The 25,593-nt window shown below is 49.6% G+C and overlaps 2 protein-coding genes across 8 annotated transcripts in view; one reads left to right on the top strand and one right to left on the bottom strand.

The window, feature by feature from the left end:
* Positions 1–22,974, top strand: part of PACC1 (proton activated chloride channel 1) — a 45,730-nt gene extending 22,756 nt beyond the window's left edge. For 5 of the 7 annotated variants that reach the window (XM_045787857.2, XM_087858001.1, XM_087858007.1 and 2 more), the window contains 6 exons: positions 1,398–1,607; positions 3,023–3,174; positions 7,822–7,964; positions 8,971–9,115; positions 11,180–11,287; positions 12,942–22,974. In XM_045787857.2, the coding sequence (XP_045643813.2) occupies positions 1,398–1,607; positions 3,023–3,174; positions 7,822–7,964; positions 8,971–9,115; positions 11,180–11,287; positions 12,942–13,103 (920 nt within the window). In that variant the 3' untranslated portion in view covers positions 13,104–22,974. Of the gene's footprint in view, positions 1–1,397; positions 1,608–3,022; positions 3,175–7,821; positions 7,965–8,970; positions 9,116–11,179; positions 11,380–12,941 lie in introns of all 7 variants that reach the window. The other 2 variants (XM_045787858.2, XM_045787859.2) reach the window with 2 other exon arrangements.
* PPP2R5A (protein phosphatase 2 regulatory subunit B'alpha) overlaps positions 15,466–25,593 on the bottom strand; it is a 65,493-nt gene continuing 55,365 nt past the window's right edge. Inside the window, exons 9-13 of the mRNA XM_045787856.2 lie at positions 19,675–19,725; positions 19,056–19,175; positions 18,845–18,972; positions 18,074–18,175; positions 15,466–16,657 (exon numbers count right to left, since the gene is read on the bottom strand). Of these exons, the coding sequence (XP_045643812.1) occupies positions 16,525–16,657; positions 18,074–18,175; positions 18,845–18,972; positions 19,056–19,175; positions 19,675–19,725 (534 nt within the window). The 3' untranslated portion in view covers positions 15,466–16,524. The remainder of the gene's footprint in view (positions 16,658–18,073; positions 18,176–18,844; positions 18,973–19,055; positions 19,176–19,674; positions 19,726–25,593) is intronic.

Here is a 25,593-nt window from a genome sequence, read left to right as displayed (position 1 = left end):
AAATTTTGTAAATGTTGTCTGGTGGAGGGTGGTGTGACCAAGGTGTTCTGTCATTGGTGGAAGCCAGAAGCCACGCACATACGTTTTTGGACTTACAGTCACACTGCTCTTCAGCCTTGGGCTTCACCACTGTGGAGGGAATGGGGCTCCTTCCTCAGGAGTGGAGATGGCACAAAGAGCACAATGGGAGTGTCTCAGTCGGCTTGGGCTGCCGTACCAAAGTACCCCAGGCTGGGTAGCTTAACCAACAGACATTTTTTCCCTCTGTTCTAGAGACTGGAAATCAAAGATGAAGGTATTGACAAATTTGGTTTCTCGTGAGGCCCCCCTCCTTGGCTCGCACATGGCCACCTTCTCCCTGTGTCCTCGTGGGGCTTTTTCTCTGTGTGTGTGTGTCCCTGGTGTCTCGTCATCTTTCTTAAAAGGGTACTAGTCCCGTTAGATCTGGGCCCCACCGTTATGCCCTCATTTAACCTTCCTTATCTCCTCACATGCCCTAACTCCAGGGGCAGTCACACTGGGGAGGAGGTTCAGAGTATGAATTTGTTGGGGGACAGATAATTTAGTCCGTAGCAGAGGATGACCAAGGCTGGGGGTGGTCTGCGAGCAGGCAGGAGAGGCAGAGCCGTGCCGCAGGGATGGCATCAGGACACACTCCCTCAGCCGCTGAGTCACTCCCCCGTAGAAACGCAGGACGCCGTGCTCGTCCAGGCACGTTGTGAAGGGCGAGGGTTCAGTGAGGGCAAGACCGGCTCTGCCCTCGTGGAGCCTATGGCCGAGGAAGATGAAGAGACGTGCAGACAGGCTGTAGAGTGAGGAGAGAGGACATGAAGGCGCCTTGGGAGCCCTGACAGAGGGGTCCTCCAGTCAATGTATGGGTCAGGGAAGGCTTCTTTGAAGAGATGCTTTTCTAAACCAGAGCCCGAAGTGTGAGTTAGGGGTCAGCTGTGGAAGAAAAAGGTGTCAGGCCAAGCACATGGATGGGCAGATGGGGGGGCCCCAGGGTCGAGGGGGGCTCTGCACGCTGGGGGAACAAAGTCATTTAGCACAGCTGGAGCTGGAGGCATTGCAGGAGCAGAGAGGTAAGGGATGAGGCCAGAAAAATCGGTTGGGGCCGGCTTCTGTGTCGGATTGTAACTTTGTCCTCCAGATGGGAGGTTCTTAAAGAGAATAACGGTCTCCTTCCACTTGGAGCCCCCTTTCTGGCACAGTGAGTGCCCGGCGAGTGTCGCCACGTGCCACGTGTTATGACTTGGGGGAGGGGGCCGACGGGGGAGGGCTGGGGGTGCGGGGGACCTTGCCTCCTCGGTAGAGCAGGTGAAGGGCCTGCAGGTCGCCGACCGCCTCCGGCCGCACCTGCCGCTGGGCTCCGTCAGCTGTGCCACGTTGTTGTCCAGCCCCGGACAGCGGGTCCGCCTGCAGCAGCGTCCGCTTCAGCAAGGCCTGTCTGAAGAACGTCTTCTCGGTGCTGCTGCTCTTCATCTACCTGCTGCTCATGGCCGGGGCGGTCTTCCTGGTCTACCAGACCGTCACAGACTTCCGCGAGAAACTCACGCACCCGGTCATGTCGGTGTCTTACAAGGAGGTGGATCGCTACGACGCCCCAGGTAGAGAGCCTGCCCCGGACGGACTGGGGCCCCGGCTTACAGAGGAGCCCCCGCTGCGCTCACTCGCCGTGCTGGGCGCCACAGGCAGCCGGAGGAGCCCGAGCCCCGTCTCGGTGTAGCGGACACACCCAGGGGGCTGCTGTCCGGACGCAGCAGAGCGTGTCCTGTGCCGAGCAGAGGGGTGGACAGGGCTGGCCGTGGTCACTGCAAGGAAGGCTTTGCACAGAGATCGGACTTGAGCTGGGCTTTGAGAGGCGAGAAGCGAGTTTTTCTGGGAGGGGGATCGGCAGGAGCAAAGGCGAGTATAGGGAGGCACAGGGCTTCTCTGGAGAGGCCGTGTCTAGCCTGGCTGGAGCTAGAGGCCAGCGGTGAGGAGCAGTGGGAGCGAAGGGTGGCAGGAGGTAGAGCCATCCAGAGGTGGTTGGGGCCCTGCCTGGGGAGGGGGCTCCCTACCTCTCCTGTCCCATCGGGAGGCCAGTCCCTGAGCAGGCAGTCATCTGTGCCAGAGAGTGTAGTGTCTGCCTCCTGGCCGTGAGGCTGCCACAGGGTTCCGGAAGTGTGGGCGTGAACTGAGCTCTGAGGGCGCCAGCCGTGCCCACCTGCTGCGCGCACCTGCTCTGAGAACGGGATGCCCGACTGCCCCTGTGGATGGCGGCACGCAGGACGAGGCCAGAGTCTCAGTGCCTTTTGCCTGGGCTCCTGGAAGGTGTGCGGCTCGCAGCTGCTTTGCCCATCTTTGTCTATCTTGTGTTTGTCCCTCTTCTCTGTGGGTCTGCTTTGGTCCCCGAATCCGCGGTTTCAGCATCTGTTTCCGGTCTCTGGGTCTCCGAGCTCTGCCTGTGTCTGGTGCCAGTCGCTGCTCTCAGGTGTTTCTGCCACCGAGGGCGGACAGCTACTGTCAGTAGAGCCTCGAATGAGGTGCTCTGGCTGAGGTGAGGGAGGGACCGTTGGGGTGCGACTTGCACACCTGGAGCCCTGATCAGAGCAGGAGGCGAGAGGCAAAGTAAGCCGTGGGGAGTCCCACAGCCGGGGGCCTCCCACTGAATCCGCAGGTGGGTGGCGGTGCCGGGGGGTTGGCGCCTCCAGGCTCTGTCATGGAGGCCCCCTCGGGGTGTCCCGAGCAGGGTCGTGAAGTAGGGTGGGTTTTGGTGCAGGCGCCAGGGAGGCCGCACCCCAGGCCAGGAGAGGGGCTTTCTGAGAAGGGGACTGTGTCCTCCGTTAGAGTAGGGCTTTCTGGGGGCAGCAGACTCGGCTCCCCACTCCATAACCCTCTTCCTCTCCCTCCTCTGTCATCAGCCAGGGAGTCTTGAACTTGGGTTGTGGGTGGGTGTGAAAAAATGTGCGTGACGTGATATTAGGTGTGTGGCAGGGACCGTGACTTCTGACATTCCCTTTTTCCTGTCTGTGCCCCGTAGGGATTGCTCTGTACCCAGGTCAGGCCCAGCTGCTGAGCTGCATGCACCATTACGAGGTCATTCCGCCTCTGAGGAGCCCCGGCCAGCCGGGCGACGTGAACTGCACCACCCAGAGGATCAACTACACGGACCCTTTCTCCAGCCAGACCCTGGTAACTCCCGTCCGCTGCGCCAGGCCTGGGCGGGGCGCTCCGTCAGCCCTACGCCCTGCGGGCCTGGGCTTCTTTCTGCCACGGGGCCTCTCGCACTCCCTTTGTGCGGGCCCTTGGCCCCCAGCAACCACGAGGCTGTCCCAGTTGGAGTCATGGCCATGGCTGGCTGGCCTCTGTCAGGAAGGGCTGTGGGGGCTTCAGCATTCTCCGAGGGATGCTCGGGGATTCCTGACGTTGTGATAAGATCCCACCCTTGATGGAAGGCTGAAAGGTTGCAGGGTGAGGCCAGTGTGGCGTAGAGGAGGCAGTCCTATACCTGAGCGCCCGACAGAACTGCCACATGGGGTCGACTGAATGATTCATTCCTGGGAGCGGAGCCTGGGAATCCGTATTTTGGAATCAATAGGCCACTGTGAAGAAGCCGGTCTGGGTGGGAACGAGGACCCCCCAGCCCTGGCAGCACCTGCCCAGGGTTTTGAAGGCAGGGAAGGAATTTTATATTTATTTACATCTTCTCTCTTGCATCCCATGTCCTTGTTCCAGGGAGGATTGAACGGGGCTGAGTAAAGGTTTTTCGGATCAAAGAGAGGAAAGGGGTTTTCAGGTAGAGGCAGCCGCTTGCCTGTTTGTGTCTGTGCACGGTTCCGGTAGCTGGGAGCGCTGCAGGGGCAGGGGCCCCCAGAGCGGCGGGAGGCGGAGTGGGGGGGTGAGAGGAGCTCATGTGGCTCCTGGGGTGGGCCTGAGGTGAAGAGTCCTGCCGGGATGGTTCTGTTCACATTTACTCTAGGCTTCCTCCTAAGAGCCGGCTGAAATGATTCCCTCTGCTGTAGAAACTAGAGTAAAGCAAAGTTTCCATGGGGGCCCCACAAACCCAGAACGGGTAAATCGGGTCAGGTGGACCGAGCAAACAGAGTGCACACCCTGGAACAGGTGAGGAGAGGCGTGGGGGAGCCGAGAGCCTTCCTTCCGGCTCCCAGCTGGGCATCAGCAGGCACAGAGGGCAGGGCAGCGGTCAGGGGCAGTCGTCACGGGACCGTCCTTGGCAGGGCCTGCTCTGCGTCCTGCCCTCCCGGGGCGCGCGGAGCTGCTGGGCATAGCGTCTTCCTCTGGGTAAGAACGTTCTCGGTGGAGGCTCAGGGGAGGTTCCCTGTTTGGGCGCTGGGGCGGCACAGAAACGGCACAGCTTGACACTGGGCCTCCACGGCTGACCCGGGCGACAGGTACCGGAGGGGAGTGTCTTCCCGGGAGAGAAATCTGCCCAGGACCCGGCCTGCGGGCATTGCCTGTCCACGGCCGCAGGCTGTCAGGCCCAGGCGAGCGCGGGCCGCAAGAGGCCGCCCGGGGGGCACTCGCCCCCCTGACCTGTGCTCGTCACCCTGGCCCGCCCTTCAGCAGTGGGAATGGACAGTTAAGGCTCACCGGACATCTACACGAAAGCAGCGGCATAGAAAGGAGGACCGAGAGGAGCAAGCAGGGCGGACTCTGTAGAATAGGGAAACGGATGCTAATTTAAATGAAAAGGAACGTACTTTTAGAAACGTTAAGGAAGAGCTGGATGGACCCTAGAAACGCCGTGCGGACCCCCGCCGCTGCTGTCTGCTCGGGGTGGCCGGCCCCCCCGCCCCCGCTGAGCCGCGCAGCCCAGGGGCCCCCACGCTCGTTCCCACTCCTGGTGGTGCCGGTTGCAGTCACCGCAGTAGTTACGGGATCTGAGTACATATAAACTCCCGTGAAATCCGGGCACACAGGAGGGTTGTTGGCGCAGAAGCTGCGTTGAAGGCCCTCAGCGCCTCCAGCACCGGGTGACGCTCGGTCTCCCCCGGCGGTTCCGCACGCGCTTCCTCGCGGTCCGCAGCCGTGAATTGGGAGCGATTCTGGCCTCCCGGGGCGCCGGGTCCCCCACCCAAAGCAGCACGGGGCGGTGAGGCGGGGGAGGAGGGTCAGGGAAGCATCGGAGGGCTCCTGCGGGGCCGGGGGCCAGCACACGGCCGCTGTGGGGGCGCCGGTGACGCCCGCGGGGGGCGGCCTGGGGCGCCTCTGCAGGCACCGCGGAGCACCTCGGTTAGAGGCCTCTGTGCGCTCCGTGGCCCCGGGCAGATCTGGCCTTGGCGGACGTTCTCCCTGGTCGTGGCTGGAGTGGACATGGGACAGTGCGCTCCCACCTTGCCCTGCCGCCGCCGCCGCGGCCTTGGAGGCAGGCTGGTCCTCCCGCTCCCGCCTCCACCCCCTTGGTGTGCAGTGCGCCGTCTAGGAAAGGGGTCGGCTGCGCGCTGCTTGCATCCTGGCCAGTCTGCGTGCACGTGACCTCCCAGGCGCCTCCTCCGAGCTGCTCGGTCAGACTTGGGTTCTCACGTTTCCTGGTCTCTCGTGCCCCGAGTTCAGTGCACTTTTACCACGCGATTGGCTCTGCCACAGTTGGGGCCACCGCTGCTCCAGCCTGTAGCACCCGTTCCTTTCCTCACCGCCTGCCGTGTTCCCGGGGCCCAAGTGGTAAGCCCTCGCCTCTTTCGGTTTGTCCCCAGAGCATTCCAGTTCCAGAAAATAGCTTGTGTGTTGGGCGGAGACTAGGCGGAGCTGCTGTGCAGAAGCAGACACCCCAGACACCCCGCTCTGGCTGAGCCCAGAGACAAGTCTGGTTGTTTGGAGCCGGTGGGGCGTGCGGGCCGTGGGCACGGTGGGCGGTCAGCGATGGCTTCTGTCCGTCGCTCTGCTATCCGCAGGGCACGCTCTTGGGCCTCGGGGGCAGCCCTGGCTCGCCGGCACCGGCTCACGTGCCCGCTCCCAGAGGGTGAGGACAGGCGGCTCCCTGTGACGGGCCGCGTGGTCGCCTGAGTCACTGCTGTGCACGTCTGGGAACTTCATAACGTGGCGGCGGCTGGGACCAGAAAGGAGCCTCCCGCCGGGCGGCCGAGCTGCTGAATCTGGGATTGGGGAAGCGGTTCTAGCTAGTTCTCCAGGAGGAAGTGGATTGTGGGAACCATTAGCATTCTCTGCTGCCACCCGACATGTCACGGAAAGGTTGAAAATAAAAGGGACAGAGATCTCTGGGGAAAATGCAGCAAGAGGCAGGCAGAGTGAGGGGCGGCTTTCATATCAGTCAACCTAGAATGCCAGGTGCGAAGGGCTCCAAGAGGGGGGTTTAATATGGATAGAAAATATATGCCTCTCCACGAAGATGTAGCATTCAGAAAAGTCCGTATGTGCAAAAACAGCATTCCATTTGTATATTTTAGGCAAAACCTGCTAGCAATAAAAAACACCCATCGCCTTAAACGGTGACTAAATCCGTACTTTCCGCTCTCACGCTCACAGACAGAATAGACACAAAGGAGTAAGAAGGGTTGAACAGCCCCGCGCAGAGGTCCAGCGTGCGTGTGTGATATCTTGCGCCTGACAGTGCCCACTCTCTCAAATGTCTGTAGAGCGTTGATAAAAGTTATTGATGTAAAGATGTTTTTTTCCCCAAATTAATCTATAAACCCAGTGTCATCAGTCAAAAAAGTCCCAGTTCATTTTTTCATGGAATTCAACAATCTAGTTTTGAAAGTTCTCCTAGAAGAGCCCCTGTACAACAGTCAGCCCTCTGGGTTTGGGGACAGGGAGCAGCGTCACAGAGGGGACCTGCCCGGTCAGATGGCAGAACAGTGTGAGCCCGCAGGGGTCAAACTTGCCTCTGTCTGTTGTCTGTTGTCTGTATCACACCGGATACAAAACTGAAAGCCGGGCGTGTAAAGCATCTGAATGTAAAAAAGTTTAAGAGTGTTATAAAGAAATAGAGGAGAGGGGCGCCTGGGTGGCTTGGTTAAGTACCCCACTCATGATTTCGGCTCAGGGCTGTGAGATCGAGCCCCACGTCAGGGCCCCTGCTCAGCGGGAGTCTGCTTGGGGTTCTCTTTCCCTCTGCCCCTCCTCCCGCCATCTACCTCCCCCCACGCACCCCCCCATGCTCTCTCTCACGCTCTCTCTCTCTCTTAAAAAAAAAAAAAGAAAGAAAGAAATATAGGTCGTTGATGTTGTTTTACCCAGAAACCATAAAGGTAAAGATTTACAGGTATCACTGTATCAAATTTAAAGCTTCCTTTAGCAAATGACATTAGAAACAAAGTTGATGGAAAAGTGACAGCCTGGAAGAAAACATTTGTACATGTAATGGATGTAAGCTAGCATGCTTTTTATTAATTAATTAGAGAGCGAGAGTACGCATCAGCAGGGGGAGGGGTGCATGGCAGAGGGAGAGAGAGAATCTCAAGGAGACCCCCCCTCTCGGCAGGGGGCCTGACTCGGGCTGGATCTCAGGACCCTGAGGTCATGACCTGAGCCAACATCAGGAGTCCGATGCTCAGTGGACTGAACCACCCAGGCTCCCCACTGGCGTCCTTTCTAAGTAAAGGGCTCCCCTCGCGCAGGCAGCCACCAAGAAAAGTGGACAGAGGACAGTTGCTCTCTCAGCTGTGGTCCGGCGGTACCCGCAGGGCTGAGCAGGAGCGAGCATGGACAGCGGGGGGTGGGGGGTGGCCTGTGGTCATCTGGGGTCTGCCAGGCGAGGAGCTTTCCAGTCACACTCAGTGTCTCGGGGGGGTGGGGGCGGTCAGGAGCAGAGTAGCCACAGCTCCCCCAGGGCTGATTCTGGCCTTTGTGTCTCTGCAGAAATCTGCCCTAATTGTCCAGGGGCCCCGCGAGGTGAAGAAGCGGGAGCTGGTCTTCCTCCAGTTCCGCCTGAATGAGAGTAGCGAGGACTTCAGTGCCATCGATTACCTCCTCTTCTCGTCTTTCCAGGAGTTCCTACACAGGTGGCCTTCCAAGTCCACAGCGGGCTTGCCCATCCCGGGGCGGGGGCAGACGCTCAGGGCTGCGATGACCCATCGGCCCGGGGGACTGACCTGGAGCTCCGTGGCTCTGGGAGACCTGTCTTCACAAAGTGCAGCAGGTCTGGTGTCGTGTGTGTTCAGACTGGTGGGCTGGGAGGCTTGGTCCTGTCGCTGCCGAGCAAAGGCGGGAGGAGCTGCTGGGACCTCGTGCGCCCCCCGAGTCCCTGGCCCGAGCCAGGTCTCCCCTGCGGTGTCAGGGGCAGTGTGTCTAGCGCTCAGTGTGTGTTTGCCACGTGTGTTTAATATGGGTATGAAAGTTCTTGTCTGCCCGGGGGGGGGGGGGGGGGACACCCACTGGTGCCCTCTCTGGGGCCCGGAGTGCTCACTGGGACTGGGAACATTTTCCTCCCATCCCCGAGCCAGCGTGACTCAGGCCTCTGGGTCCCGCTGAGCCTGGGGCTCCATTGAAGGGAAGCGGGTGGCAGTCACCACGGAGGAGAGGTCACTCCCCTGGCTGAGGCTGTTGGCCATCTCCCCCTGCTCACACACCCCTGCTCCGTCCTCTGTTTCGGAGCTTGAAACCTCTGCTGTGATGTCTTTGACCCTGTCTGCTCCCCAGCATTCCCTCTGCCCTCCCTGCGTGGAGCTGCTGGCTGGGCAGATACCATGGGTGTCCCGTCTGGTGAGGTTCCCCTCACCGGGTCTCCCAGAGGGAGGCTGGCGGGCGCACCTGCAGACTCGGAGCCAGTGCTCTGGGAGCAGGTGGGAAGGAGGAGGGACCCCTATAGGGGGCCACCTCGAGGTGGGTGACAGTTCTCCCTGTGTGTGCAAGCCGAGACGCAGAGCTTGGAGAGGGAGCAGGAAGCAGGCAGCATCCCGGTGGTACCAGCCAAGAGACCAGCTCGAAGTGGGGGCTTGCGTTGGAGTGTGGCCGAGTTTGAATCCTGCTGTTGTGCCTAACGGGGCCCTTTCTTCTCTGTCTCCCAAGCCCAGACAGGGTGGGCTTCATGCAGGCCTGTGAGAGCGCCTATTCCAGCTGGAAGTTCTCCGGGGGCTTCCGCACGTGGGTCAAGATGTCCTTGGTGAAGACGAAGGAAGAGGACGGGCGGGAAGCGGTGGAGTTCCGGCAGGAGGTGGGTGGACCTGGACCTGCTGTCCGTTGCCGGCCGCCTCCACCCTCGACTCGGGGGTGGAGAGGAGCTTTGCAGAAGGGATGACCTCTAGGCAGTCTTCAGAATGGGAAGGGACCCCGTGCTGGGGCGGAGACATGTTACCCAGGCCCTTCCCTGGGCCACCGTCAGTCCTCGCCAAACACGTGGGCCAAGCCGAGATGCCTGCGTTTCATGGAGCAGGTGACTCGCCTTGCCCAGCCGGGTTCTTGGCCCTCAGAGGCTGCGGGCCGCAGGGAAGACGGGGGATTTGCAGGGAAGAGACACTCGCTACGGTGGCCTCTGAAGGGTTGTGCACGTGACGATCCACTGGGATGCGCTTTCTTCTTGTATTAATTTCTTTATCATCCTTTTTCTATTTCTGAATATTTTGAAAGGCGTGTCGTGTTAGAACAGTAACAGAATGTTACATCACTTCTGAAAGTCATATGTATGTTGGGTATATGCTCAAAATGTGATCCTGATGGGAAGCACGATTGAAACCTTCCAGTCCACTGGCCTGGAGCCTGGAGACGTCCCGACGGTAGACAGGAGAGGACCCGGGGAAGAGGCCCGGCAGTGCGGATGGGAGGAGAGGGCATTTTGGTTGCCATAGCAGGGCTGTTTGTCAGTTACCACTGAAAGCAAGGCCGCAGCCCTACCTTTGGGACCTCCACCTTGGCTGTGTCTGCCCCCCCTGCCCACATCCACACCCAGAGCCAGCCATCCTGTGTATGCGTGGCTGGGTCTTGCAGAGGCAGCGAGGAGACGGGTCTGTTCTAGAAAACTCTGTTCCTCCTTAGAGGAACGCCTCTTAAGACGTTCTGTTGGGCTGGACTTAGGCAGCATCAGGAAAGGCCTGGGTTGGAGTAGAAGGACCGACTTCCACCCACGCGGCTGTCATAGGCCAGGAGCCATGCTCTCGTCCGGGTCTGCCCCTTCCCTGCCCCTGGTCCTCAGATACTCCAGATTAGAGACCTTTGGGAAGGGCTTAAAGCCGATTCCCTTCAAGAGGACAGGCTTTTCTCCTGCCCTAGGGTGTGGCAACTCCCTGGCCATGGGTCCTTAACGTATCCTAGTTTGTCAGATAACTGTCACCGCCTGGATTTTTACTCCACACTCTTCTCCGGGAGCTTCCAGGACCTTCCTCATCAGGCCCCATGGAGGCTGAGGAAAGGAGACACCATACGTTCACCTCGCAGTTAGGAGCGGCCTGCCTCCCCAGCTCTCCCCGCAGCTCCCCCGTGACCGGAACCCAAAGGGGCCGAAGTCCCAGTGAACCTACGCATTTTAGAATGTTTGTGCCTTTTGTTGCTATCTAAACTGGAAGTTTTTTGGTGGGTGACATGACCTCTTTAGAACGAAGTTTAAAAGTTTTTTTATAGAGTGTTTTAAAGTTTAGAAAACTTAATGTAGTTATTGTCTCATTTGATCGCGACCGCACCTGCTGACCGTCTAGGCGCTTTGTCGGCTGTGCGGCGAGTGGCTCAGGGAGGCTCAGGTCAGGGGGTGGGCACAGCCCTTCAGCTGGACCTGGGCTTCTGCCCCTGGGACCTGTTTGCTCTCCGTGACACCACGCAGTTTCTGGTAATTGCTAACCAGAAATTACCAAGCACGCGTGCTGTTTGCAGGGAATGCTCAGCTGGGCGGGTCTGTGAGGTTGCACTTCGTCCCTGTCGACCTGAAGCGTTGAAATACTCTGCTTTGAAGATCAAGTATTTCGAAATTTGAGGTTTCTGTGGCTTCTCATTATGCCTTAACATGATACTTCGAGTATGGTTTACTCATGAGTCCAGATACATAATGACGATTTTGGTGATAACCAGAATAGCTGTTGTACATCCCAGATCCTGTTCCTTTCCCCAGGGAGCTGGAAACCAGGGTAAAGTCTCGGCTCTGGTACCAGCTTATGAGATTTTTGGCTTTCTCTGTCCAGAAGATGGCAGGAAGAGAACCAAGGTCCAAGATCCCGTGACTCCTCTCCTTTCCTGCGACCCAGGCTGGGGAGTGGCACCGAGGTGCTAACACCGCTTTCTCTTCTCCACCTAGACCAGTGTGGTTAACTACATTGACCAGAGGCCAGCCGCCGAGAAAAGTGCTCAGCTGTTTTTTGTGGTCTTTGAATGGAAAGATCCTTTCATCCAGAAAGTCCAAGATGTGAGTACTACTTCACGTTGCAAGAGCAGACTCCTTGCGCTGAGCTGTTGGACCCATCCTTGCAGGCTGTCCTCGTCTCCTTTCGTGCACAGGTTACTTTGTCATTTATGACTTTGTGTCCTCTGCTGTGTTTCACTGGCCTTGCTGTCACAGGACGGGTGGCCCTGTGAAGGTGGGAGCTTCATCTTTTGTTCACCATCGTTTATCTACCATCTGGCAGGGTGCTTAGCACGGAGTACGTGCTTGATAGTACTGTTAAGTGAATGAACCAAGTGGAACGCATGGATTGCATTTAGCTCATGTCTAGATTACGGCTATCGGAAGCCATTCTTTTTTGACGGGTCTCTGTTGGATAATAATCCTTATTATTTGTTGTCAGAGCAGAAAGGTACAAATAAAAATTAACAGCACGGCAACTAATGCCAGATGCTGACTCCGTCTTGGGGGGGAGGAACGATGGGACAGCTTTGCTAAAGGGAAGGGAGACACCACCACCAGAGCCAGGCCCGATCTGCTACTCATGGGCGTTTAGATGATCCCAGCACGTCCTGGTGTGGTCGTGGCTGAGGGGAAGCGCCGTCCGGGGCCGAGGCCCACACGTGGAGGGTGTGAGTGACCCGAGCTGCCCCGCGACCCCCCCCCCCCCCCCGGGTGACCCGTGGCCTGGCAGGGCTGCGCGCCGCGGACCGAGGCAGGGCTCCGGCGGAGGAGCAGCCGCCTTGGCCTCCGCCCGTGCAGCGCGTGAGGACGCGTCTTCCACTCCCGCTGTTGTTCAGGAGGCGGCGCCCAGCGAGCCGAGCCAAGGCCACGCTCGGAAGAGGCCTGCTTTTGTCGCGCGGTCACTCCGCTTCACCGCAGCCTTGAGCGGTGGCGCCGGTGTCGCCGCCTTGTGTCTGCGAGCTCTGAGGCTCCCGCTGTCCAAGGTCACCCTGCGGTTACGGTGCTGGGGACTCAGAACACCCCCCCCCCCCAAGGCGGCCTCGGCCTAGAAGGGGTCGCGGTCAGGGGGAGCGCGGGTGGAAGCCGTGACGGGGCGCATCCCAGGCCGCACGCGGCTGCCGCAGGGGGTTGTGGGATCGGTGCCTCGGCCGAAGTCGAGAGGGTTTCGGCTTGGTGGTCGGAGAGCAGAGCTGCAAGGGGCCGGGACGGGGCGGTACCCTGGGCCCGGGAAAGCCTCGCGGGCCGGGCAGCAGAAGGCACAGCCTGGGGGCAGGAGTGCGGGCGTGAGACCGTCGCGGGACCGGAGGGAGGGCAGGTTGGAGTAGCTGAGATGGCACCCAAACGGGAGGAACCGGCCTGATGGCGCGGGTGGAGTTTTGGGGGAAATTTGTCCCAAAGCAAGTTCGCTTACCGTGGGTGAGGCCAGAAATGTCAGCCTCACTACTGAATATCTGACTTGTGCAAGAGCTTTTTTAAGACACGTTTTTGTCCAGGATCCCTTTATGGTAGGGGCGTGAGTACGTGTCTCAGACTTGAGCTCTGCACCTTGAAGGTATCGTCAGAACGGGGTACAGTTACAGCGCTGTTAGGACCCGGGTGTTTTTCTTGCCACTCCCGTCACTGGGGGTAGGAGGCCCTCGACAGTCACGCTGACGTGACCTGGGCCTCAGAGCTGAAGCAAACTGATGAGCTTGTGTATGTTGCTGTTTTCCAGATAATCACCGCCAATCCTTGGAACACAATCGCCCTTCTCTGCGGGGCCTTCTTGGCGTTATTTAAAGCAGCGGAGTTTGCCAAACTGAGTGTGAAATGGATGATCAAAATTAGGAAGAGATACCTGAAAAAAAGAGGTCAGGCGGCAAACCACATAAGCTGAGTGGCCTGTGGTGTTCGTAGAACTGCCCCCGGCGATGGAAGTTCTCGTCACTTCTGGTTTGGTAAACGGAGCGACGAGCGGCCCTGTGCTCACTGGCAACGGGCCTTGCCGGGAGGAGCAGCCTGCCAGACTGCAGCTTCTAACCTGGCCCCAAAAGAGGATGTTTAGAGCCTAATGGAACAGATCCAGTGGAAACCTAAAACCTATTTAAGTATTTAAATTATTAGTGAACGTTTTTGGACGTATGACTAGGGATTGTGGAAGATGGAATTAGATATGTATCAAGTTTTCTGAAGGTTTGTGAAGCTGCCTTTTTTATTTGTTTTGGTGTATAGTTAAGCTCTAACGAGATAATTAAGGCTCTACATCTCACCTTAGTTTTTTTTCCCCTGAGGTTTTTAAAGTGGACAGAAGAGAGTGTGATTTTCTGTTTCCCCAGATCCTGACGACGCAGACGCGCAGGGTAGGCGCACACAGAGGTGGAATCCCGTATGTCCCCGGCGTCATCTGCCGGCTGCGCTGTCTGGCCACGTGCTCTCATTTGTTAAATTTTAAGTGGGACTTTTTAAAGCTGCTAGAAACTAGTGCGAAGATTTCTTGCAGCTCGACTAGCCACCTGCCTGTCTGGCTCGAATCTGCTGATGCAGGCGTAGGAGCGCAGTGAGGAGCATGCGGGAGCACCGGGACGTGTGTGCAGAGGAGGGGCCTACTCGGTGTATTTTGATGATTTTATTAACAGGTAAATAAAAGTTAGGTTAATGCAAAAGGCCTCCGCGTGCCAGTATGCGTGTCTGCTAAGTTGGTACGCACCGGTGCACTCCCATTCTGTGACCTCCACGTAAGTGGCCGCGTGAGCTTGGACCCCCGGGATGCATGGATCGGACTCCCAAGGTGCATCATGCCTGCGTCCAAGGAAGGGTAAGTGGCCCAGTCGGGAAGAGTGACAGACAGATGTGCTGCCATGACCAAGCCGTGGTCTGTTCCTGTCCAACAAAAGCACCCATCTGAGAAAGGGGCTCTCGGTGTGACCCTCAAAGCCTGCTGCCTGGCTTTTGACAGAGGTGAGTACTCAGTATTTTTCACATGGTAGCAGTGGGGTGATATTTAAGGTTATGGAAATCGTCTCCAGAGCTTCCAATTATTTCATGCCTTCTGCTTCCAAAGAGGACTTGGCAACACTTCCTGCATTTTATAACCTGGTTTTAGGTAAAGAGGAAAAACTCAAATGTGCAAGGGGGTCATTCTTATCTCATGTCTAACTCAGCAAGACACTGTTATTTGATTGAATTACTAAGGATAAACTTGTGCAAAGAATATTCCCTGGTACTTCGCTAAGCCACAGAAGCACGCACATTCAGATGTGGGCCTAGATCTTGTCTCTCTGTGAAGTCTTTTTTGTAAGGCAAATGCAAAGCCAGGCATAGCTTAACAGTAGTGGAAAACACGTGTCCGTGTGCATGTTAAAATATCTCTAAAGAGGACACACCACTTTAATACTTAACTATCTAATAGTTGTTCAAATGCACGTACTGAAACTGCATTTCCTGTACTGTGGAAAGCGGAGAGACATCTTGCATGCGCTTTAGAGTAAGTAGGTAGTTAGGAAGTGCGCGTTTTTAGCTTGTCAAAGAGAAGACTGACTACAGCTGCAGCCTGTCTGAGGCCGCTGTGACTGCTTTCGGTGACAGAGATATAAACCTTCCACAGCATTCAGACCTAACCTTCACTTCCTGCCAAGGCAGGGGCTGCCCTTCTGGTCTGTGTTCTGCAGTAGGACCGCCCTTGCCTTCCTATACTGCCCCGGCTGTCAGGAACCCGGACAGGCCTTGGGTCAGTGCGGAGGACTTGGCAAGAGCACGTTGATCTGGGTGGCTGGGACAAGGTGGCTATTGGAGACACTACAATATGAGCCATGTACCAAAAGGAAGAGTTTCTCCTGGGGCCGCAGTGGGTGAAAGGAGTTGCTTTTACAGTGACCGAGGAATCGTGTGCGGGACCCAGGCTAGAGTTTTTCATGAATGCAAAAGAGTGGAAAGTTTACAATAATGTCTAATTTCTGACTCGGCCACAGTTTCCCTGCACCTCACCCAGGGAAGTACTGTTTATTATAAATTTTGAGATTTATCCTTGTGGGTCTGTTTTGATTAAAACTGACATTTAAGGTAATTTGAACCTATTCTCTGAACAGACATGAAGGAATATGAAAGGCTATCCTCAAACTGAGCATTTTATGCAGGCATTCTATAAAACAGATGTACTTTGGTAAGTGGCTGCAATAGTCGTGTATGTACGAATACAAAAGGGCAGCAGGCTGCTTCTGGGTGCCTCAACTCAGAGCCAGAAAAAGCAAAGACAACATAGGCAAAATACAAACATAGACTTTATTAAATGCTGCTCAATCCCCCAATGAAGATCTTTCATTACAAAACAGTTTTCCACACAACTGCAAGAGATTGGAATGGTACTCATAACAAAAGAGGTGAGAAATACTTGACCGAGTGAAAACATATAAGACCTCTCTAGAGTCAAGAACTCTACAGGGGAACCTACTGCATTTCCTTTAAATAAAGCCAGGCAGTGACAGTGAGCACTCTGCGTCACCACATTGTGGGACTCAGAGCCGCCTTCCCTGGGTCAGGAGGGACTGGAGGAAGGGCAGGTTGTGAGGACTGGAAAGGTCCTGCCTTCAGCCTTCGGGAGGAAGAGGAGGAATGAACGGAGAGGCAGGCACAGTGTTCGCCTGCGAGGCCTCTGAATCTGGCCGCATCACGCTGGGGGCTGCAGACGAAGGGGGATAGTCATGAGGAGCCATCTGAAGAATGTGGTTTACTTTCCCAGCTTTTATTTATATTTTGTGCTTTAAAAAGTCTGGAGATTCAAGCTTCTGCTCAAATTCCAGAGTGCAGTAATATCTCTAATGAAGGCAGGCTTAGGGCAGGTAACTCCCCCCATCATATTTCTGGGAGCAACAAAGGGAAGGGTAAGGATTACACCTTAGTTTTATTTTAGGAAATTCTTTTTCCCGGGATGTAACTAAGGTCTGCAGCAATGTGAAAAGCACATTATAAAAGGGAAAAATATACAGAGCAGACTATATCTATGTGCAACACAATCAAAAAAAGAATTCAAGTCATAATTCTTACCACTCCCATAATTATCTCACTCATATCACAGACGATAAAGTTCATTCATTTCTGTGAAACTTTAGAAGTGACACAATAAATCCATGATTAGACAAAGGTTACAATATACTGCGGCCATGATACAGCACAGGGCTATGTTTAGTCCATATTTTTCATTTACAGTTGCCAGAAAAAAAGTTGGCCTTTTAATTATATTATACTGAGAGGTTTGTTTCATAATTTTTACATATTTCAAAAAAGTGTACAAAACTGCCTATCCAACGGAGGTGGTGGGCTTTTTATTCATCACTTGTATTGCTGAGAATACTGTGCATGTTGTAAGCACTGTTCTGCTTTTCCAGAGCTTTCTTTAGCTTTAGCTCCTCTAATTTTTTCCATAATTCTTCACGTTCCAATTCCTTCTTCTTCTCTCTGTAGATAAACCAAAATTTTTATAGTCAGAAACCTTTGAGAGCCCAAAGAAACATGCTGTTTGGCAGTTTGCTGGGGACACATTCACCCTCGTTTCACTTAAATCCCTTTACTAAAGCATTTGAGGCCAATTACCTGGAGGACCTAATGAAACTCACTGTCACTCTCCTGAGTGATTACTACGTCTGAGTTACTCTTTGCTTTCCGCCACATATTCTCCCATCCATGACCGCTATTGTCACTGGTGCTTTATTACACATTCACTCGCTCACCTAACCCTCTCAAAGCCACCAGAGCTGTGACGGTCATCCTTTTATGGAGACGGGAGGGTAGCTATGAGGTCAGGCTGGGGCCACTTCCAGGTAGAATCACCTCTCTGGCCACTAACCAGTCTGTATCTTTGACATCCAATGAAAGCTGAAGTTTGGTAAGAAAACAAAATTCAAAATATTTTTTATGTTTCAACTATTTAATTTCAATTCTAAGAAAAATGCTTCTGAATAACTTGGACCAAACTATTCTGAAGGACTACATGAACGTCCTTCAGATGTTTTTGCAGATATGATTATTCTTAGTTATGTGAAATATACGAAATATACAAGTTTAATGTGATCCTAATCATCTTCTCCCTCATTGCTTCCTAAGGTTTAAACTATGTACCTAATTTCTTTTCCTGTCTGAAAAGTGCTATTTTTTAAAGAGTTATTGATGGACTAGGATGGCCCTGAAGAAGAGCTATCCTTGTTCTTGCCACAGGAAAATCCTGATTGGGAATTTATAGTCAGAAGAGATCAGCTTTTCCAAACAACAGGTAATGAACTTCTTAGACGTAAGGCAGGTTTGTAAATGCTGCTATGTGCTACCATCCCTAAAATATTTACTGTTGCAAGGAACAAAATCTCAACAGTACTGAGCCAGAGACATACCATTATGTGAGCTCCCTCTGACCAAAAAAAAAACCAAAAAAACCACAAACCCCTATGCTGAACTTTAAGATACCACTTTGTTAAAATGGGCAACTTAAAACTACCACACTGTTGTGCAAAGAGCAGTTGAAGAGTAAAGCTCACTATGGAAGCCCATCTGGACAAAGGATTTTCATAAATACATAGATCAAATTGTATCAGTTTGGCATCAGCTGTATTTCATGATGCAGATGCTACCAGACCGATGAAGTCTAAGGCTCAGAATGAGATAAACAGGATTTATAATGCACATTAAAATTGTAGTCTAACCCGTAGGGGACGTTTTTTATTTGGAAATGACTTAAGAGTTTGAGCATTACAATTTGAAAGTCTCTAATATAACTGACTTAAACATTATAATTTTAACTTAGGCAAGACACCTTACTGGACTGAATCACATTCAGCTAACCTGAAGTGTATAGATAACTTGATAATTAAAAATACCAAATACCTTTGTCTTTCAGCTTTGTATGAGCTAGTAAGGTCATCAAAAAGCTTGCCATTCATTTCCATTAGGGTTTTCAGCACGTTGTATACCAGCGCTACAATGGTCCTAAAATGAAAATTAGCAGTGCGGGGTCACAGGAAATGTAACATTATCATCCCTAAATGGTGGCTGATTCACTTAATTCCATCTTAGAGATAATAAACTAAGGTGCAAGGGTTAAATAGTTTGCTTAAGGTCACACAGCCAGTGGTGATACAGTCTATCCGATCATATCGTGCTTCAACTCACCTTCACGTCTGCTCTACAGCCTGCTGTCTCAAGCTAACAGTAGTAAAGGGCCGGAAAGAGCTATACCTACCGTAACGCGTAAGAAACTAGAAAGTAGGACAAGGATGTTAGAGAGGTTAGAAAGCGTGCACGGTGTGAACACTGACGGTGTGATCTGAAGCATGGGAGCTTCTCCCCAGGACGGCGCTAACGGCAGAGGCTCACGCAGCTTCTGCAGATGCTGGGTTGGTCTCCGCACCTGGGTCTGACCACAACGCAGTGCGGAGTGACGCACTAGGTGGTTTCAACTTAAAATTGCAAATCTTCCTGAAGGGAGGACTAAGAACATACATATACTTACAGTTTTATAAAACTATATGTATATCGAGTACACAACAGAATAGAACTGTGATGTTAACCTTGGAATAAGCTCCGAATCTGTATAGGTTAGATCGAAAGACAAAAAGCACAAATACAAGAATAACACAATCAACATAAAAGACTTACGGATTCCAGTGTTCTTTGGAGATTTTGTACAAACTGCCAAACATAATTGGCAGAATTTTATCAATGTTCTCCTCAATCAAACTAAGAATATATTCATTATTCCAGAAGTACAATGCCCTTTCTGCAACCTAAGAAGACATTTAGAAATGTCAAAACTAAAAGAGAAAAAAGAAATAATAGTATAAAAATGGCCTCATTGAAAATATCATACCTGAAAATGAGAACTGGATACACACTTGGATATCTGCTTAAAAAGGGGCTCTTCAATTTTTTTGAACTGTGTGGGTTCAATGACATCTAAGATTTCTTCAATTTCTCCTAAAAACATCACCTAGGTTAAAAAAATTTTCTTTTAAAAAACAACATAAATTACATGGTGTTAACATAGAAAACTACAAACGAGAAGATTAACCTACAAATTACACAGTGGACAAAATTAAGGTCTTGATTGTACATACAATTTACTATAACGTTCAGCTATCCCACCAAGTTGCTCTCAAAAAGACCACCTCTTGCTCGGTAGCAGTGACAACACAGCCAGCCCAAAGAAGCATGTTTGCTTTTTTGTTTTTAAGGATTTTATTTATTTGACAGAGAGAAAGTGGGGTGGGGGGGGGGCTGCAGAGGAAGAGAGAGAAACAGGCTCCCTGCTGAACAGGGGAGCCTGATGTGGGCTCGATCCCAGAACCCTGGGATCATGACCTGAGCCCAAGACAGACGCTTAACCGACCGAGCCACCCAGGTAGCCCAAGAAGCATGGTTTATAATAAAGCCCTAAGATTAAGAAATTTTAATAAAATTGTACTGTTTTTTTGTTGAACAAAACCTACCTCTTTCTGACTGCATGTTTTTGGCCAAAATTTCAGCAACCCTCTGATCACCTGCAAAAAAGGAAAAGTTTAGCACAAATTAAGCAATGAAGTTGGTTAACCCCAGGAAATTTTTAGTAATTGTGATTATATCAATATTCATTCTGAAGTAGATCAATATTATTATCTAGGTGTATCCCCAGATTTTCTGTGAAACTTTATACTTTTATAATAATCCAATAAACATTGAGTACCTTTGTACCAGATACTGTTCTAGATGCTAGGAACCCAGTGATGAACAAGACGATGAGATCCCTGGTTTTCCATTAAACATAGATTATCCATTAAACATAGAAGTAATTTTAATAGTAAGTGCTACTTACATTAGTAAGAAAACAAAGGAAAATATGATAATGACTGGGTGGGGTGAGGGAGGGAAGTTATTTTAGGGAGAAACTAAGGAACAAAGAATTCCTGTTACTTAAAACCGTTTGAAGCATCAGAAAGTTTCCCGTTTCATAGCTAGCACCATCTTGGTAACCAGAATACAAGGGATCATGAATTTAACTGAAGACAGTTGCAAAAGTTTGTAATAAACAATGTTAACAGTATATCAACAGAACACTACTACTTGCTCCCTTATGCCTTATTCCAGAAATTCCAGTTCAACTTATTACAGTTTTAAGTTAAAAGGGAAAACTGTATGATCATCTCAAAAGATTCTGAACAGTTATTTGATATATTTGACTGATATATAGTCTGATAAAAATTTAGTAAGCTAGATGAAGAGAATTTCTCAGAAACCATTAGCAATCATCTATTATATAATGATTTCTTGGAAATAAGCTGCAAACTACCAGGACCTGGTACTTTTGTGGAAATATTTTGTTAAGAAACTGGAACTCTTGTGCATTTTTTTAAAAAAAAGATTTTGACAGGGCACGCACAAGCAGGGGGAGCGGCAGGCAGAGGGAAAGGGAGAAGCAGGCTCCCCATTGAGTAAGGAGCCCAACATGGGGCTCGATTCCAGGACCTTGGGATCATGACCTGAGCCGAAGGCAGACACTTAACTAACAGCCATCCAGGTGTGCCGGAAATATCTCTTTGATAGCTTTTTAGGTTATAGTTGTAGTTCAGTTATATTTTATAGCCTGGTTTAGTAATAAACCTTCGTTCAAATTAAAATTGGGAAGAAAACTATTCTGGAGACAATCCAGTAAATTAAAAAGGATCTGATGAATAATCTCAGACAAGAATACCAGAATTATACTGATTTGTCTAAGTATATAATGATTATATACCCCCTAATTTTAAATAAACTGAAAAATTACTAAAATGAGTAGAAAAGTTCAATATGTGGCCAAATATATAAAAATCAATACCTTTATAAAACAAAGTATCAGTAATAAAAGATGCATTTCATAACAAAAACTAATGTACATAAATAAAATTTGTAAGAAATGTTTACTGAACATCATGAAACACTTCAAATGCATAATATATATTTTTCCTACATTTAATGTAATTTCAATCAAACACCAACTAAATTACTTTCTGAAACCAAAAACACTTACTCTAAAATCCATAAATGTAAGCAAATAACCAAGAATTTTTTTTTTGCAGGGGGAGAGGGAGAATTAATGGAATGGAATGGGCATTACTGATAACAGCAACTAAAATGAGATGATAGCACAGAAACTGACAAAAAGATATGAAATAGGGGTGCCTGGCGGGCCCAGTAAGAGCATGCGACTCTTGATCTTGGGGTCATGAGTTCCGTCCCACACTGGGTAGAAAGTTTACTTAATTAAAAAAACACGGGAGGTATGAAATAGAGGAGTATCTACACTCATGTGTAAATGGGGTTTAGTATGACAATGGCGGCATTTCAGTTCCATGGGAAATAGATGAATTAGCCAATTAAGTGGTGGTACTTGGATTGCTGTCTCACCATTTAGAAAGAAAAAATGTAGCTCTGTTGGTACCCAGACTCCTAAAATGATTCTCCATGACCCTTACTTCCTGAATTCACACACTTGTGTAATCCCATCCCCACAAGTTGGGCTGGCCTAGTAACTTGCTTCTAACCAACAGAATGTGGCCAAAGGGACAGAGTACCACTCCCATGAGTAGGTTACAAAAGATTGTGACTTCCAGCTTATTAGCAGACTCTAGAGCCTTCTTGTCTTGCAAGCTTTGATAAAGCAAGCTGATATGCTGGAGAGGCCCACAGGACAAGGAACTGAGGGTGACCTCTAGCCAGCTAGGAACTTGAGGCCCTCAGTCCAACAGCAGTTGAGGAACTGAATTCTGCCAACAACCACATGGACTCAGAAGCAGATCCTTCCTCATGTAACCCTTTCTATGAGATCCCAGCCTAGGCCAACCCCTAGACTGCAGCCTTCCGAGAGACTCTAAAGCTACGTAATACCTGGATTCATACTTCACATAAACAATGAGATAATAAATGTTTTGTTTTAAGCCACTAAATTTTGTGATAATTTGTTTATAGCAATAGAAACTAATACTTTTTTACCCTTGTCACATACAAATTTTAATTTCAAATGGTGTAACGGGTTAAATGGTGCCCCCCCCAAAAGATATGTCCATGTCCTAATCTCTAGAATCTATGAATGTGACTTGCAACTTATTTGGAAAATGAGTCTTTGCAAATATAATTAGTTAAGGATCTCAGGATGAGATCATCCTGGATTACCTGGGTAGGCCTAAATCCAGTGACATGTCCTTATGAAAGACACACAGGATAGATAGATAGAAGAGGCAGCAGTATGAGACTGCAGCCATGCCACGAGCTGCACAACACATGGAGACACTAGAAACTGGAAGAGGCAAGGAATGGAATCTCCCCTAGAGCATCTGGAGGGAGTGCAGCCCTACTGACATCTTGATTTTGGACTTCTGACCTTCAGAACTCTGAGAGAATAAATTTCTATTATTTTAAGTCACCAAGTTTGTGGTACTTCATCATGGCAGCCCTAGGAAACTATTACTGATGGAATAAAGTTTTTATAGGTAAAAACTAAATCCATAAAATAACAGGATACTGGAGAATATTTTCATAATCTCAAAGGGTGTAGAGGGTTTTTCTTGGTGCCTGGGTGGCTCAGTTGGTTAAGCATCTGACTCTTGATTTTGGATCAGGTCATGATCTCAGGGTTGTGAGATCAAACACCACATTGGGCCCTGTGCTGGGAGTGGAACCTGCTTAAGATTCTCTCTCTCCCTCTCCCTCTGTCCCTCCACATCCCCCCGCCTCACCCCGTCACTTTCTCTTAAAAAAAAAAAAAAAAAAAAAGATTTTTCTTAGCATGACATCAAGGCCAGAAACCAAGATGATGAATAGATTCCACTACATATATTTTTTTTTTAGTTCTTTAGGGTAAAGATTAAAAACTATATTCAAACTTAGAAACTCCAAATGGATAGAAACTATTTACAAACTATAACAGGAAAATGATTAAACGCAGGCAAAGGACCCAGAAATGTAAATGACCAATAACTATAATAAAAGGATGGCTTAATCCTTGTAGTAATAAGAAAAAAAAGCATATTAAAATAGTATTTCATATCAGGTGCCTGGGTGGCTCAGTCGGTTAAACATCTGACTTCGACTCAGGTCATAATCTCAGGATCCTGGGATCAAGCCCCCCAAGTCAGGGTTTCTCCTCAGTGGGGAGTCTCCTTGTTCCCCTCCCTCTCCCTCTGCCCCTTCTTCCACTCATGATCTCTCAAATAAATAAAATCTTTAAAAAATAATATTTCATACGTATTTGACTAGCAAAAACTTTAAAGCTTAACATTCAGCATTGGCCAGGGTGAGGGAAAGGCATCTTCAGACTCTGGACTGGAATATTAGATTGTTCAAACCTTTTGGAAGGCAACTTGGAATATGTTAAAATTTCCAATGTACTCTTTGACCCAGTGACATGGTTTTAATTTGAGTGATTTTTAAACATTTACATACATGGGACAGCTGGCTGGCTGAGTTGGTAGAGTATGCAACTCATAATCTCGGAGTCATGAGTTTGAGCCCCACACTGGGTGTAGAGATAACCAAAATTTTTTTTAAATACTTAAAAAATTCATATACATTTTTTTTTTTGGTGTGCTGTCCTGAGGACTTTTATACACACATAGATTTTTTTTTTGTTGTTACCAGCACCACAGATAGGACACACAAAAATTCTAACACCCTAAACATCCCCTCACCCAGCAACATGTTTCAACTACTCATGTGTCCATTAACTGAAGATTCAGTGTGTTATGGTAATCCATATGATGGAATTTGATGTTACCAGTGAAAACAATGAATATGGAAAGGCAGCCACATTACACTGAGAAGTGAAAAAACCTGGTCAGCACTGTCCCACTGTTTAACTTACACACATATATATGCATAGAAAAAATGCTAGGAATATATTCACCAAAGATGGTTATCTTTTAGAAGACAAGATTTTAAGGAATTTCCTCCAACTTGTGCTTTATGATTTTGTATTGTGTGAACTAAATTAATACACTATTTTCATAAACAGAAGTAACAATCATTTCCATTTTAGAAAATAAAATAATTTCAGCTGAAGATATGGGTACACAAATAATGTAATAAACTAGCCAAAGCTCTGACTTATTTATAATTTGTACGAAGCTTTGATATGAAAACCAGGTTTCTAGAGAATGAGTATTAAGGCTCAAACCCAAGTATCATGGCCATAATTTGGGTGCTGAATGGCCTATGGTAGAAACTGCAAGATCTACAGAAAAATATTTTCCTTTGCAACTTGGACATTTACCTTCCTACCTCCTCATCCTGTTTCTATTTCCATTAATTCAGCTCACCTAAGACAGACATCTGGCCATCATCCCTCTCCCCAATCTACTCTTTAAATAAAAAGAAATCACCTATCTTCTCCCCCATCCATCCAGTATTAATTTATATTTAAATTACATCTGTCTACAGTTCTATTATGAACCATGCTTTATTATGTTACGGGTTTTGTCTTAATTCTGAGGAGAGGTACCATGGATTTATATTAAGTTTTAATTCACTTTAGAGGTTTATGTGGTTTCATGTAAATACTAGGCTTCTAATTCTCCTGATTTGTCTTTAAAAACGGGTTTTTTAGCTGTTTCCAGAAAGATATGCAAGTCTAAAAGTTCAAAAACCCTACGTGTTAGGGAATGGAAAAATATCTTTTGTTCCTTTACAGGATGTTCAAGTCAGAGGAAGAATACAAGTTCATAATCTTTCAAGCATGCCTAGGGATAGCCTAAGTAACTTCATAATAAAGAAAATCTTACTTAAATCCTTCAAATCCTTTGCTATTCTTCAAGAATGCTTAGTTTAAATATTTAGATTTAGGATGCCTTGAAAACATACTTCATCAATGTTAAAAGGTTGTTTTGTCTGCTTTCATACTTTTCTATTTTCTCCCTATCTTTTTTTTTCTTGTATCTTCAATTTTCATAATAACATTTATATTCTCTCCTGAATCTTCTCATTGTAGGCACACAGCAGAATTTGAAGACTGAATTGCTATGCTGATTCATAAATAACCCTTATTCCGAGATTACATCTTGGTCACCAAAGGCAAGGAAATGTTTTCAATCCCTATCCTGTGGTTTATCATTAATAAGAGGGAAATCCTATTTCTAAAAACAAAACAAAACAAAACAAAACTCCAAAGATCCTCACAGTATGTTTTAATTTTAAAAGGTGAATGAAGGGGTGCCTGGGTGGCTCAGTTGGTTGGGCAGCCAACTCATTTTCGGCTTGGGTCATGGGATTGAGCCCAGAGTAGGGCTCCATGCTCAGTGGGGAGTCTGCCTGGGATTGATTCTCTCCCTCTCTCTGCCCCTCCCCCAGCTCATGTGTGCACTCTCTCTATAAATTAATAAATCTTTAAAAAAGTGAATGAAGAA

Source organism: Ursus americanus, chromosome 2 (assembly GCF_024610735.1).
Source record: "Ursus americanus isolate L20-20 chromosome 2, mUrsAme1.1.p, whole genome shotgun sequence".
Classification (NCBI taxonomy): Eukaryota; Metazoa; Chordata; class Mammalia; order Carnivora; family Ursidae; genus Ursus; species Ursus americanus.
This window is presented reverse-complemented; position numbering and strand designations above follow the sequence as displayed.